The 14248-nt window shown below is 42.3% G+C and overlaps 1 protein-coding gene across 1 annotated transcript; it reads left to right on the plus strand.

The window, feature by feature from the left end:
* The first annotated feature begins 8862 nt into the window (after positions 1-8862).
* Positions 8863-12400, plus strand: SSTR1 (somatostatin receptor 1). Its single transcript, XM_041396730.1, has one exon. The coding sequence runs from the start codon at positions 9031-9033 to the stop codon at positions 10231-10233; it is 1203 nt and encodes a 400-aa protein (XP_041252664.1). The 5' UTR covers positions 8863-9030; the 3' UTR covers positions 10234-12400.
* Positions 12401-14248: the final 1848 nt, after the last annotated feature.

A 14248-nucleotide genomic window follows, 5' to 3' on the forward strand; every position in this document is an offset into this window, starting at 1 on the left:
CATGAAAAATGCAGTGATGCAAACTACCAGGGAAGAGATGTACAGCATGATAGCAAAACACACAAAGAGAAAAAATGAAAGTTCCATCTGAATGGCAATCTAAAAATTTTGTTTCTCAGCATGCACTATATGAAAGATTAAGGAGAGCAGAAAGTGTCTCCCATCCCTTGTACAGATTTCTGCTCAAAATACTGTTCTGCATATATAAAATCCAGGGTTTGCCTTTAATGTTCAGTGGAGCATGACATACCATACCAAACCAAGCCCCTCTGGGCATGTCTAAATCAGTGGTTCAATTGGATCACTTTTCAAGTGTATCTCCTAATATCACTGTTCAGTTCTCTTTTATTCACACTGCGGAGTGGTGCCTGAGTGCCAAAACTGAGTATGTGTCCCAGGAACGCCCCTCATGTACTGCCACCACAAACAGGCACTAAATCAGGGGACTGTATTTGTGCTAGCCCAGGCTCTATCCCTCTACCAAAGGACTAGTTATGAATGGAGCCAAAAAGTTTGTGGCTCATTACTAATTTAGGAAGGTAAACATGGATACTATCTATAATATTTTTCCTCTTTTCATACTCTCTTTCTAATCCAAGAGCTCAAGACTGATCATCTTCTAACAAACGCATGTACTTAAAAACTGCCTACTTTTCTGCATTTCACTGGCATATTATCACACTCAGCTTGCACTCTAAGGTGATGTAAGGTACGTTATTGATTGTGACACAGATATGAGACAGCCATTTACCATCCCTGCCTGCTTCGTGACCTTGGCCTAGTCATCTTCTTCTTGGATAGTTTTGGAAATTGCAAAACACATTTCCTGTCTGAAAATTACAGCAACTGGATGAATAAGATGGTAACTAGCATGAAAGAAGTGAAAACAATTTGTGTTTTGTGTGTCAAAAAAAGATTATATGCATAGGTAGGAAATTAAAAACAAACACTTTGGGTTTTAAATTGAGGTGAAAATAAAATTATGGAAAAACAGGGACACTTACATGCGTGCAATTGCTTGTGAAAATGACTAGTAGTACCTTTACTCAAGACATAGAAATGTCTTCATTCCCTTTGACCACACTAAGAGGCAGCAATGCATTAAGTGTTAATAAATGCAATATATGTGTTAAGTACCATGATACACTTTATTGTTTCACACTGTCATAATTTAACCTCGGTCAGCAACCAAGCATCACAGAGCTGCTCACTGACACCCCACCCCTCCAGTGGGGAGAAGAACTAAGTAAAAAAAAAGTTAACCTTTTTGGGTTGAGATAAAAACAGTTCAATAATTAAAACAAAATTAATATAATAATAACAATAATAACAATAGCAGCAATAATGATAATGATTGTAACAATAACTGTAATGAACAGGAGAGGGAAAGGGCAAGAGATTCACAATGTAATTGCTCACCACCCACTGACTAATGTCCAGCCTGTCCCCATGCAGATTTCAGCAGCTCCCAGATTACTCTCTGCAGTTTATAAACTGAGCATGGCATTCCATGGTATGGAGTGTCCCTTTGGCCCGTTTGGTCACCTGTCCTGGCCAGGCTGTCTCCCAGATTTTAGTGCAGCTCCTCACTGGCAGAGCATGAGACACTGGAAAGTCCTTGACTCAAGGTGAGCAACACTCAGCAATGGCTAAAACATCAGCGTGCTATCATTATTCTCCTGCTGAACCCAGAATACAGCAGTTACCCTTCTGCAGTAGCATTGGTTGCTGCTTAAAGCACAGGACATGAGAATATCAGATAACAGATTTAAAAAAGAGAAATATCCGAAATATTTTCAGTGACTGTTATGTGTATAAAATAATGTTCCTCAAATGCTGAGCCATTTCCAGACGTGTACAAGTAATAGAGATAACCAAAGTTAACTATAGGATCAGGCTTTTCTTTAGTCAGTCTTGTGCAGCTGGACTTAACTTCAAGCAGCACAAACTAGACTGATGCTGTCCCTGTGTGACACCACTGCTACTTCACTTGTTAGTAGTAATATTTCCCTTTAATTGTGTTATCATTTCTATTATAAAAATAGCTTCCCATTACTCTCAAGTGAAAAGAAACAATTACACATCAGAATATGACGAAAATTCAAATTTAAACAAGATTTGTGAGTTTAATGATTGTTTGCTGTATAAATATGCTTCAGAAGGCTGAGAAGCTATTCATCAGGAAGATCTGTGTCATTTATTCATATTACCTTTAAATGAAAACTCACACTCTGAGGACTCTTTCCACAACCTATATGAAATAAGTGATAAAATTTACCTGAGTGCCATATAACATCAATGGTTATCCTACAAATTTACTTTGCTCTCTTCAATCATAGAAATATTTATTGATTTGTTTAAAGTTATTTGCTTGCAAACAACACCCCCCTCCCCTTCTCTCCAGCCCACCCCATTGATAATTGATCTCTCCTCATTTTCCTCTTACATTTAGTGCAATATTTATGCTGCCAAAATGAATGCTTAGCACTGGAAAACAGTATCCAACCAGCATACATTTAAATGTAGCACTTACTGTAAAGACTCTGGTGAAGACTAATAAAGGAGCCTTTCCGAAATCAGACTGGATAAAGCAGCAAAGAACACTATCTGCTCTAGGGAAACATCTCACCAAAAGCCAAGAAGCAAAAAACCTAACAGCTTCTTCTTCAACTTTTGCCCTGATCCAGGCACATTTTAGCTAGGCACGATGGAAATCTGCTAAATACAATTTGTCCTTGGCTATGTTTACAGCCCAAACTTACTCAGTAGCGGTTGGGTCGCGCCTGCTGCTGCTGACACTTGTCACTGAGTAACTTTTTGCCTGGAGACAAGAGATGAAACCCGAGATCCAGCCACTTACACATTTATACAAACCTGGTTATCTGCCAGTAGACAGAATTATTCAGATTTGAAAAAGTGTGTCTGAGATCAGATTTGGGTACTATATTATACGTTGCTGCTGGGGCAGCTACCTTGCTCTTGAGAGGGAGTGTGCTGTCAGGACATGTGTAGAGCCCTCAGCCTTCATGAAAAAATATTAATGACAGAAAGCAGTTTGTTGTATGACTTCTAGATAATTGATTTAAATAATGGTACTTTGTGCCAGTTATTACCTCCTACAGTAGAAAACACGATGAAGTGGGAAGAATTGCAGTGTAACACAGCCATGTGATTTGAACTTTTTTACCACCTGGGTCTGAGATAAATGCAACTGGATCAAGACACAAAGATTCATTTGTGTGTTCTCTAAGCAACAGCTTGACTCTTTCTCTAATGCATCTTGTTTAACACATCTGTTTTTAGAGAATAGTTGTTAATTTCTCAATTAATTGTAAGGTATAAATGAAAAAAAAATTTCTTTTAGGAGAAAATGCTTTCTAACATACTACTATAATGAACCACTTCCATCTGTCAATTTGCACTTCATTTTCAATCATAGCTAAAACTGATGTAAAGTTTAGGCACTCTGCTAAAAGTAAAATTATAACCAGAATCATGACATCTAAGATACAATATCTGTATTAAAAGGGAAGTTTTTAAAAATATGTTGACAATCTAATGAAAAGTTAAAATCTCTGCTGACTCAGAGCACATCCAGTGAGATCAGTCAAAAGGTAAGAACAGAATTTACATCTGAGTGGTTCAAGCAGCTCAAAATTTCCATCTTAACCAAAAGGTCATGAAAAATGTATGACTTACAAAGATATGCAATTGAAATGGTTACTGAATGATTTTTAACAAAACTATAGCAAGCTATAATTCAATTGATTACCCAAATTATATGACATTTTTTGCTATTTTGTAGTAATATATGGTTGTAAAAGAGTGTTCACTCATTAATTTCTCCGCAGGATTTATAAAACACGTGTTTTGAGTGGTGCACAGGGTGTCTGCAGTTTGAATAGGAGACACTTTACGGAATTAGTGGGACCTCATTGAAACGACCCAGCCCACAAAAACTCTTCTGAATTTTCTTAGGGTTCATGGTGTATGCAAATTAGAGCACTCTCGTGCATTACCACATCACTCCTGTGCTCAAAAGTTGAATACTGAAGAATATTCATATACTGTCTCAGGTTTAAATATTTAAGGAATTACCATGGGCCTCATTTTAAGTGTCATGACTGTTTCCTTTTTCTTGCCACAATACTCGAGACACAGTGACACTAGGTGCAATGTGTCTTCGCAGAGAGAAAAGGTATCGTCTGCCTTAGGAGCTGTTTGTAGGCTTTTTTACGTTGGAGATTTTGTGTGTCAGCCTTACACCGCCATCAGGAGAAAGGTTTGGCAGGAAGCTACTCTAATTATCACTGGCACTGGCACCTCACTTCAGATGGAGCTGAAGGGATTGAGATCCTGTTATCACTGGGAAAGGCTTCATCATGTGGAGCTCTGGGCTTTGCCTCACCTAAGTCTAACCCCACAATGTGCTTGGAATGGACCTTGACCTGACAGCCTAGCCATTTCCTGTAGGAGAAAAAATTTCCTGACAGAGGTAAAAAGTTGCAGTCTTCTCCTCACCCTTTGAGAGTCCCTCTTAAAGTTCAGCTCCCTTGGAGCTCTTGGCTTTGTCTCTTTTCTAGCCCCAGTCAAAGGGTCAGATACAAGTAGTCAAAAGATTTACTCTATCCAGAGTCTCCATCCTATAGCACAGAGGAGAAAATTGTAAGGGGATAGCATCTGTGGAGTTTTCCCCTACCTTATTCAGGTTTTAAACGCTTTTCAACCCCTTTCAGCTGGAGCTCTTGGCTTTGTCTCTCTCCTGACTTTAACATAAGCCTAGGCATGGGGTGAACTGTAGCCTGAGATGCCCAGTGTTATCCTAATGGGACTAGTGTTCTGGTATGAGCTCTTTGCACAGACTACCCCACCACTGACCCTCTCCCTTGCACCCCACTGCACCTGGAGCCATGGGCTTCTTGTCTTAATCCTAATTCTAACCCCAGGCACGGCCTAAGCCTTAGTCCTAGACTTCCCAGCATGGCCCAGAAGTTTATTTGGGAGATAACTCTTTTTCCTGCCTTCCATGAGAGGCAGGTGTTGCTACAAAAATGGGCAACTGGAAAGGTTCTGTTAACATCTTAGGCCAACCTGCAGACTGTGTTGAGAAGGTCCAGCTGCCCTTCCCCACTTTGTGACAGGTGGATTACAAACACAAGATTACAATCCACAAGTTTAGACCTCTGGTCTACTCCTTACAGGTAAAGTCCTTGGGAAAAAAGAGAGAACTCTAAAAAATAAAATTTCTAAGCATGTTCCCAAATTAGAATTTGTTTATGTCAGAATTTCTTCTTTATAGGAATCTTTGAATGTTAAAACTATGACATTATTGGCATTTAAAATGGCAGTATATCATCACTGAAATAATAAAATCCATTATTTCTGATCAAACACTTCTACTTTATCAAATAGCTGAGGTTAAAAATTTTGAGCAACACTGAACGCTTGTAAAGATCAGTAGATATAAATTATCAGTAAATTAATACCTATTTGTTAGAGTAATTGATCTAAGAACAGGCACTCAAACAATTCCTTTTTGGAAGGTGATATCATTCTCTATTGTGAACTTTTCCATATCCAAAGGAAACTTCAGTGAATGGAGATATCAAACCTTCTGAGAGTATGCTATGGCAAAGGTTACATTATTATAATTATGCCTATGATGGCATTTCTTTTTCCTGGGCACTTACGTCAAGCAGGTGTGTGTGTGATACCTAATGGTGATAGTACTGTTGCAGGAATTACAATTTATAAGTGATTTATTTTGAATAAATGCAGTAAGAAAGAACATCATGCTCACATCTACTTCAACAGAAGAGTTTTTACTGACCCTCTTGGGTGCAGGGCATGGACAAATCCGAGCATGGCAACGAAATGTGAAATGGGCGACAGCACAAATGTCTAAATGCCAATTTATAACAATATGAAAGAAGGAAACCCTTTGATTTGTGCTCAATAATTAAATGACCCTTGAAACAAACATTATGTAAACAAAAATTGAATTGTATTTGAACTGTAGGTTTTCCAACAGACTGAAGAGCTGAAACCAACCAGATGTTCTTGTTAATGGGTTTGCAGCTATTGACTTCTGCTCCTTCTCATATCAATGACTGAAGGCTGATTCATATTCTCTTAGTATACAAACACTAAAGATGATAATTCTTCACCTGAATTTATGTAATGGCAGAAATTTGAGCAGTGTCAGATAGCACATTGCAAAAAAAGATTTTCCATGGTGTTATATATATTTTTTCCTCTGTGTGCTGGAAGATCTGATGCTAACACATCAGAATATACAACCTCTAAAACCCAAATGTAAGCATGAATTTTAATTTGTATGACATCCCCAAGTGCTCAAACATCTAGCTAAAACCTCGTATACAGGAACAGTCCTAGGAATTGTAAGATCATTTGCAAAGGCTGCTCAATAAATGCATTTCTATATTAGAATACAAATACAAAAAGTCCTCAAAAGTCACAAAGAGTATCATCCAAACAGAACTTGTGTGCGATTTCTAAAAACTGAATAAGGTTATTTTTATAATGTGTAGGGGTGTATATATACATCTATACGTATTCACAATCTGCTCTTTAAACACAGAAGAAAAAGAAGCAGCTTGGAAAGGGTCATGCAAAAGTATGTATGTGCTAAATGTAATAACCTTGACAAGGTGTCAAAGAGCACATGCCCATCACATGGGAGTTTCTATGGGTGTGTGACTGGAGGTGATGACTGCTATGAGCAAAGTCATACAGTCAGGGAGGTTACATGCATGTGTTTAAATAGATGCTGGTGGTGGTGAGGGGTATAAGGATATATATGGTTCTAGAGAGAATAAATTCCTGATGATGGGTTGTAATCAATTGATGGTAATGCTGCATGTATCTGCATATTAAAGTGGTGGGTAGTGATAATATGCATAATTGTGATGGTGGGCAGACGGTGATAACAAGAAGTGTGAACAGTAGGAGGTGATGGGTATGCATGCATGGTAAAATGTGTAGGCTGCAAGGATGCATGTGTGATGCTGAGTATAGTGGTGCTGCGGGGAGCACATAGCAGCATATGCACTGTGGTGATATTTGTGTGATGCGGACCTGCTGTTCTTGACAAAAGTAGGTGGTGCTCTTGGGCAGCAGTTTATGTGAAGAGACAGGTCATTACCCATACAGGTGTGCTTTGCTCACACAGATGGGGGGCTACAGCCAACAGAATAAGCATTTACTGAGTATTTTGTGTCTCAGCCTGTGCTGGGGGAATGTTGATGCAGTGAGCAAGAGTGAGGGTCTATGTGAACTAGTGAGTAACCACGTCTGGGTAATACAGAATGGGCAGCTGGTATATACAGAATGGTGGTGGTGGTATATGAAAATTGATTTAGTAGTTATGTACAAGCATGTAAGGACAGATTGTATACTCAGAACAATAACATATAGGGAGAAGAGACATATTGCCCAGCAGGAGAGGTGTACGGGAAGGTCATGCTCTTCTTTTTTCAATAAAAGTTTGCTTGCCAGAGAAGAGACATGCAGTATTAGGACTATCTGAAGATGTTCATGTGTGTTTAGAACTGGTGGTGTGGATGAGGTGTTTAAAGCGTCAGTGTTTGCCTAGAGATGACAGCAGGAGGAACTACTGGTGTATGTGCGTTCATCTAGAATCAGGGTGTATGTAAAAACAGCAGAGTATAGGTCAGTGCATAGAAGCAGTTGGTGAGTACAGCATAGCATGAGTTATGTATGCAGCTACATATATGCAGTGGTGCCAATGGTTTGTGTCACTGTACAGGCTCAGGAGGGTTTATAGCATCCCCTGGTGTGGATACAATCCTATCAGGGATATGCATATGTTTTAAGTATATATTTTATATAAATATATAAATACATATTATATTATATTATATTATATTATATTATATTATATTATATTACATTAATTATATATTTTAAGAGAGGGGGTTGTAACACTGGTGAGGCATCACATGGTGGTTGAGCGTGAAGTGATCCTGTGATTGGAAGCAGATGTGTGGGGATAGAGGCGCGGACAGCAGGTCTTGGCACAACTGTGGTGTAAATAGTTGTGTCAACCTGCAGTGCACAAATTGGTCACTCACCCTTGGATGTGAGGGACAAAGGCAAAACATGTGCCGTGGTGTTAGAATGTGATGGGGGGATATCTTTCGGGACAGAGTGTGCGGAGAAGGGCAGGGCTGCTTATGAATGATATCTAGAATTGTTGTCGGTGGGACAGGACAAGGTAGGGGGCGTAGAGCTGCGTGGTGGTAGAAGGACGGACAGTGCTGTGTGCATAGGATTGAATGTTTTGTGCTTTGTCGGTCGGTGCCGTGCCTGGTGCCAGCGCTGTGAGGTGGGCAGTGCACATGGTGCAGTGACAGGAGAGGGTTACAGCAGCTGCGTAGACATGAGATATGCTTGCCTAGGTGACACTGCTCACCCACACAAGACCCAGGCTTTTTTCTTAAAGGACAAAGAATAGTCCCTTTGCCAGGAGTGCCCCTGGGCTGGACCGAGGTGCCATGGAGGGAGAGCTGCGGAGAATGGAGGGAGAAGAGAGGGTGGTGGACGGGGAGGGGATCAGTGGAAAGTGGGGGAAACAATACTGGGTGGGGAGAGAAGTGCGGGATAGGGGGGCACCGAGTAGCGTGGGGCAGTGGGAACAGGGAACAGGCTGCCCTGGAGCTGCCGGATTTGCGAGCAGCCGGAGGGCGGGATGGGAGGCGGGCAAGGGGAGTGAGGGGTGGGAAGGGACACCCACTTACGTCTGCTCCTGCATTTTTTTTTCTTTCCCTCCTTCTTTCCTTAGCTGGTGACGCGCCACTGCTATTAATCATTCACCAGCCGCGGAGCAGCAATTGCCGCCGCTCGGAGCAAGCGGCGCTGGCAGCCGCGTCTCTCCCGATGCCCGCGTCCCGCAGCCGCCGCGCCGGGATCCCTGACGGGATGATGCCCAGCGCAGCCGGCGGCGGACGCCTGCTGCTCTGAGCCGGGAAGCGGGGGTCCGGGCAGAGGATGCTCCCCAATGGCACCTGCCCCAGGCTTCCGGGCGGTGCAGGCAGCGACAGCGGCGACAGCGACAGCGGCGGCAGCGACAGTGGTGGTGGCGGAGCCGGTGACGCCTCGGAGGAGGCGGCGGCGGAGGGCATGGACTCGGGCGGCAGGAATTCCTCTGGCGCTCCGAACAGCACCCTGAGCGAGTCTCAGGGCAGCGCTATCCTCATCTCATTCATCTACTCCGTGGTGTGCCTGGTGGGGCTGTGCGGGAACTCCATGGTCATCTACGTGATCCTACGTTATGCCAAGATGAAGACAGCCACCAACATCTACATCCTCAACCTGGCCATCGCGGATGAGCTGCTGATGCTTAGCGTCCCCTTTCTGGTTACCTCCACCCTGCTGCACCACTGGCCCTTTGGCTCCCTGCTGTGCCGCCTGGTGCTCAGTGTGGATGCCATCAACATGTTCACTAGCATCTACTGCCTGACCGTGCTCAGTGTGGACCGCTACATCGCTGTGGTGCACCCCATCAAGGCGGCCAGGTACCGCCGGCCCACTGTGGCTAAGATGGTCAATCTGGGTGTCTGGGTGCTCTCCATCCTCATCATCCTGCCCATCATCATCTTCTCCAACACAGCAGCCAACAGTGATGGAACGGTGGCTTGCAACATGCTCATGCCAGAGCCCACGCAGAGATGGCTGGTGGTCTTTGTGGTCTACACCTTTCTGATGGGCTTCTTGCTGCCTGTGGTGGCCATCTGCCTCTGCTACATCCTCATCATTGCTAAGATGCGCATGGTGGCCCTGAAGGCTGGCTGGCAGCAACGCAAACGCTCAGAGCGCAAGATCACCCTCATGGTCATGATGGTGGTGATGGTCTTTGTCATCTGCTGGATGCCCTTCTACATTGTGCAGCTGGTCAATGTCTTTGTAGAGCAGGATGATGCCACCATCAGCCAGCTCTCTGTCATCTTGGGCTATGCCAACAGCTGTGCCAACCCTATCCTCTATGGTTTTCTCTCAGACAATTTCAAGCGGTCCTTCCAGAGGCTGCTCTGCCTCAGCTGGATGGACAATGCTGCAGAGGAACCCATCGACTACTATGCCACTGCCCTCAAGAGCAGGGCATACAGCGTGGAGGACTTTCCCCCAGACAACTTGGAGTCAGGGAGCATGTACAGGAATGGCACTTGCACCTCCAGGATTACCACCCTCTGAGGAAGCATTCCTGTCCCCCAGCTCCCTTACTGCCGCCCAGCTCGAGGGTGAGCAAAGCCAAGGCTGTGGCATGGGGAGGCTGGGAGGGAGGGGATTTTGGTCCTGCCCATTGCCACCAGTGTTTGGCACAAGAAAGAGCAAAGAAAACCCCACATCCTTGATTTGCTGCCCCCCTGCACCCTGGTTGCCCCGCCTTGAGAGCCAGTACATTCTCTGATGCTTTGACATCCACTTAGTGAACTGTGGCTCTCATGGGTCTGGTAGCTTAGGGTCTGGTAGCCTGGCTCTGCCACTCCTCTCTGTGTCTGACAAGTGGCTGTAAAGGTCCTGCAGTGACTTCTCTCCCTCCGTCTTTTGTACAGTTTGTCCTTCCTCTTGGTTGGTGGAACACCCCAGGCCACTGAGTCGAGCCTGCTTCAGTCAAGTCCCAGCATTCAGGCTCAGACTCCCCCCAGCTGAAAATGACCCCACTCAACATCTGTCAGTACGCACGTCCCCTTCAGAGATTAGAAATGCTGGAAAAATTCCCCCAGACACATACCTTGCCCTCCCCCAGGAAAGAGTGAGTAGCCTCTCTCTGTGCCTACTTTTCCCTCCCTCTGGAATAAAATAGAAAGCAGGGAGCAAAAAGTCCCCGAGAAAAAAGCAGCATTGTCATGGAAATATTTTTTTTGCTTTGCAGACAGCTTCTAACTCACTGGGACTTTGGCTTTCTGTTCTGCTTGGCAGAAGCAGAGCAGAAAAGGTCTTAGGAAAAAATCTGATTATTGCTGCACTTTGGAGTAGTGTGGTAGGTTGCTCATGATGGGAGATAAGCAGTCCCGTGACATATAGGGAGCAGAGAGCTGGGACTCACTAAGATGGGAGCTGGGGGGACTGCTGAGTTGGGAAATGTTTGAATCTGTTCACACACACAGTAAAGTGTGCTGATAATAAAGTTTAAAGAGAGCGCTAGACTGTGAATCTGCTGTCTTGAGCCTGCTCCATCAGCTGTGAAACAGCAGTGAAGGGAGCTGAGACAGTTTTTGAATGACCGGCATGATGGCAAAGTCACTTTAGCCTGTATGGAAAAAGGGGGAGTCATTTATAAATCTCCACCAGTCTCTGAAATAAATACTTGACAGAAAAAGTAGCTGTTCAGTAATAGCTATTACCCTAGCTCCAGTTTCTTCTGTTGCACTAAAAAGCCCCAACAAAATGGGTTTCATATGTTGCCAATGTAATATACTGACCCAGAGCTTCTTAATGTTTCATTTCTGAGAATTCTTGTTTTTAATGTGTGCCAGATGTCTTCTTGTTTGATTTTGATTTGATTCTAGTCACTGTGTTGTGAACGTGTTTTTCTGAAGCAATTTATACTGTGTACTTATGTCTGTGGTGGCTACTTGCAAGGTTGCATTTAAAATGGGTGATGCTTAAGAAGGCTTCTTTCCAGATAAAAAACATTGTCTTTTTTTCTCTTTCATTTTCATCGTCTTCCCCACAGAAATTCTCTCTTGAATTTTCTCTCTTCTCCTCTTATGACAAAACAAATTTCATATAGACAGATGAAGCTTTCTTTGATAAATGACAGCTGAATGAAAACTTCTATCCCCACTCCCTTTTATCCCACACAGAAGCATCGGTACAGACTGTGTTGAAATAAGCAGCTATGTTTTTGCTTTCTACCACCTATGCTAACAGTGTCACACAGTGGCAAATGTCCCAATAGCTGTGACAAATCACTTCTCTAGCACAATACTGTGGTTGCATCAATTATAACTACTGGCAATATGAAGCAAGAGACTGGAAAAATCTCTAGTAGCAGCATACCCATAGCATTGTACTCGTAGCTGCAGTGCTTAAGTCCAGTGTAAAGTGTAAGGTTGATAGTTAAGGCATCTAGTATTTGTGGTGGTGGACTGATTACAGGTTTTTGTTAAATTATACCCTTTAACTTTTATCAGCAGCAAAAAGCAGGATGCTACTTTGTACATTTCTCTCACCAAAACTTAGATACTGTTAAATGAATGTATAAATTTAGTATTTCAAAGTTGTCTGATTCAAAGTCCATCAAAATGAGAGGAAAAAAAATCTTAATTCACTTCAATGGACTGTGAGTCAGCTCCTTTTAGTCTAAAAATTGCTAATGTGGAAACTGTTACATCCTTATTAAAATATTTCATGAAAAGCTCTAACAATTGTACAGTTTCTTTTCTTTTACTTCCTAGTGGACACAATTTAAAGAAAAATTGCAAATATTGAATTTTGTCATGTTTTGCATGTACATATGGGGAAATGAGGATGAAATTGTTTTATAAGCTCAATTAAATTTTCACAGAAATCAAATGTCTGTCAAAACAGTAAAATGCCCCATGATATCCATGATGCTATTTCCAGGGCTTCACTTAAATTCTCACTCACAATATCTTCAAGATGACATAAATCTCATAATCTTATGTGGTCCTTTTCACCCAGGCATATTCTGATGTATGGTCAGATTAAACAGAGAGTCAGTCTACTTTTTACTGTTGAATTTGCTTAATATCAGACATGATGAAGCAAGAGTGAAAAATCATAGAGATTCATACTGATGAAAAGTTGAACTGGGTTTTGTTCTTTCATTTTTTTTTTCTCTTTGCCTTGCAAAGGCTGCGATGGAAGCCTGCACACCTACCAGCACATGCACTTTAGTTTCAGTTCTCCCAGGCACATCGCAGAGGTTGGGTCGGGCCTTCAGTAGATGGCAGACTTGCCTTCAGATGGATGGGCTGATTCACTTCCAGCCAGCACTGCCCCTATGATTCCTGTCTCTGTGTGGTTTCAGCTGGAAGCAAAATCTGTTTATCCCAAACTAACAGTTGTTTATGCTATTTTTCACTCTCGGAGAGGTGATCAACAGCAGTAAATCACTCAATTTAGATAGAAAGAAAGTTAGTTCATTCTGTGTTACTATTCTAAATAGTGGAACATAACCACCAGAAAGATAAAAAATTATTCTAATGAAATAATAGATACCAGAAAATAAACAGAACTCTTTTTAATGCTTTCCAAATGGCAAATAAGAGTATTCATATTTCATATGGAAATTATTTTAACTAATGCTTAATTCACTGAAAAAAAATAGTACAGTGGTTTATTTCTTGGTGACGTTTTGACTTTTTTATACAGCTGCAAGTGGGTGAATTGTTATTTGTAACCAGTAGTAATTTTTTTGCTATTTCCCCATGAGTTTTGGTTTATATTTTAAAAATACTGCATTCACTTTGTCATGGATATTAGCCTTGTGGCCACTGAAACACAGGCAACCTTTGCACTTTGTTTAGTTTGAGACCTATACCCAGCAGTGGGACAGCACCAAGCCAAATCCAGTCAATGGACTGGACAGTTTTCTGTGGCATGCATTCCAGAGAACATGGAAACTCACATGGAACACATGGAACTCACATCATGTGGGCAGCACACATCAGCTGCAGCATTTTCCCACTCAAAGAAAGGTGCAGAGGAAATTGCTTTCCTTTCTCACCAGGCTTCTCAGTGCAGTAGCAAACGCAACACATCTCAGAGTCCTGAGGCTGGCTGCTACCTGCAGTTAGTGGACTTGAACAAGGCTGGTCACAGAGGCACTTCATATCTGAACAGTGGATGAAAAAGGTGATGGCTGCATGCAGATATTCTGCCTCTTCAGATGGTCCCTACAGCAGAGAACATTACACAGAGTATGGTTTCTTTGCATTTGACTCTTAAAGAACCCATTTGATATCTTCACAGAGAATTAGAATCAGTTTTCTAATGGATGTAAGAATTTCTGAAATGCCAGCTTTCCAGAGAATCAGAATCTTAAACAGGCTTTCTGGTTGTTTCTGGAAACCTAGAAATCTGCATTTCTAATATATATGGCGTGCTCTATTAACACTGACTATTTGCTGTATTTTAACCTGTTACCAAAATCAGCATCCTAATTCTAAATATGAAATTAAGTCTTACTGAAATAAAATAACCCAGTGATGTCATACATTCATGTTATATAAGGTTT

Source organism: Onychostruthus taczanowskii, unplaced genomic scaffold (genome assembly GCF_017590055.1).
Source record: "Onychostruthus taczanowskii isolate IOZ18803 unplaced genomic scaffold, ASM1759005v1 scaffold1, whole genome shotgun sequence".
NCBI lineage: Eukaryota > Metazoa > Chordata > Aves > Passeriformes > Passeridae > Onychostruthus > Onychostruthus taczanowskii.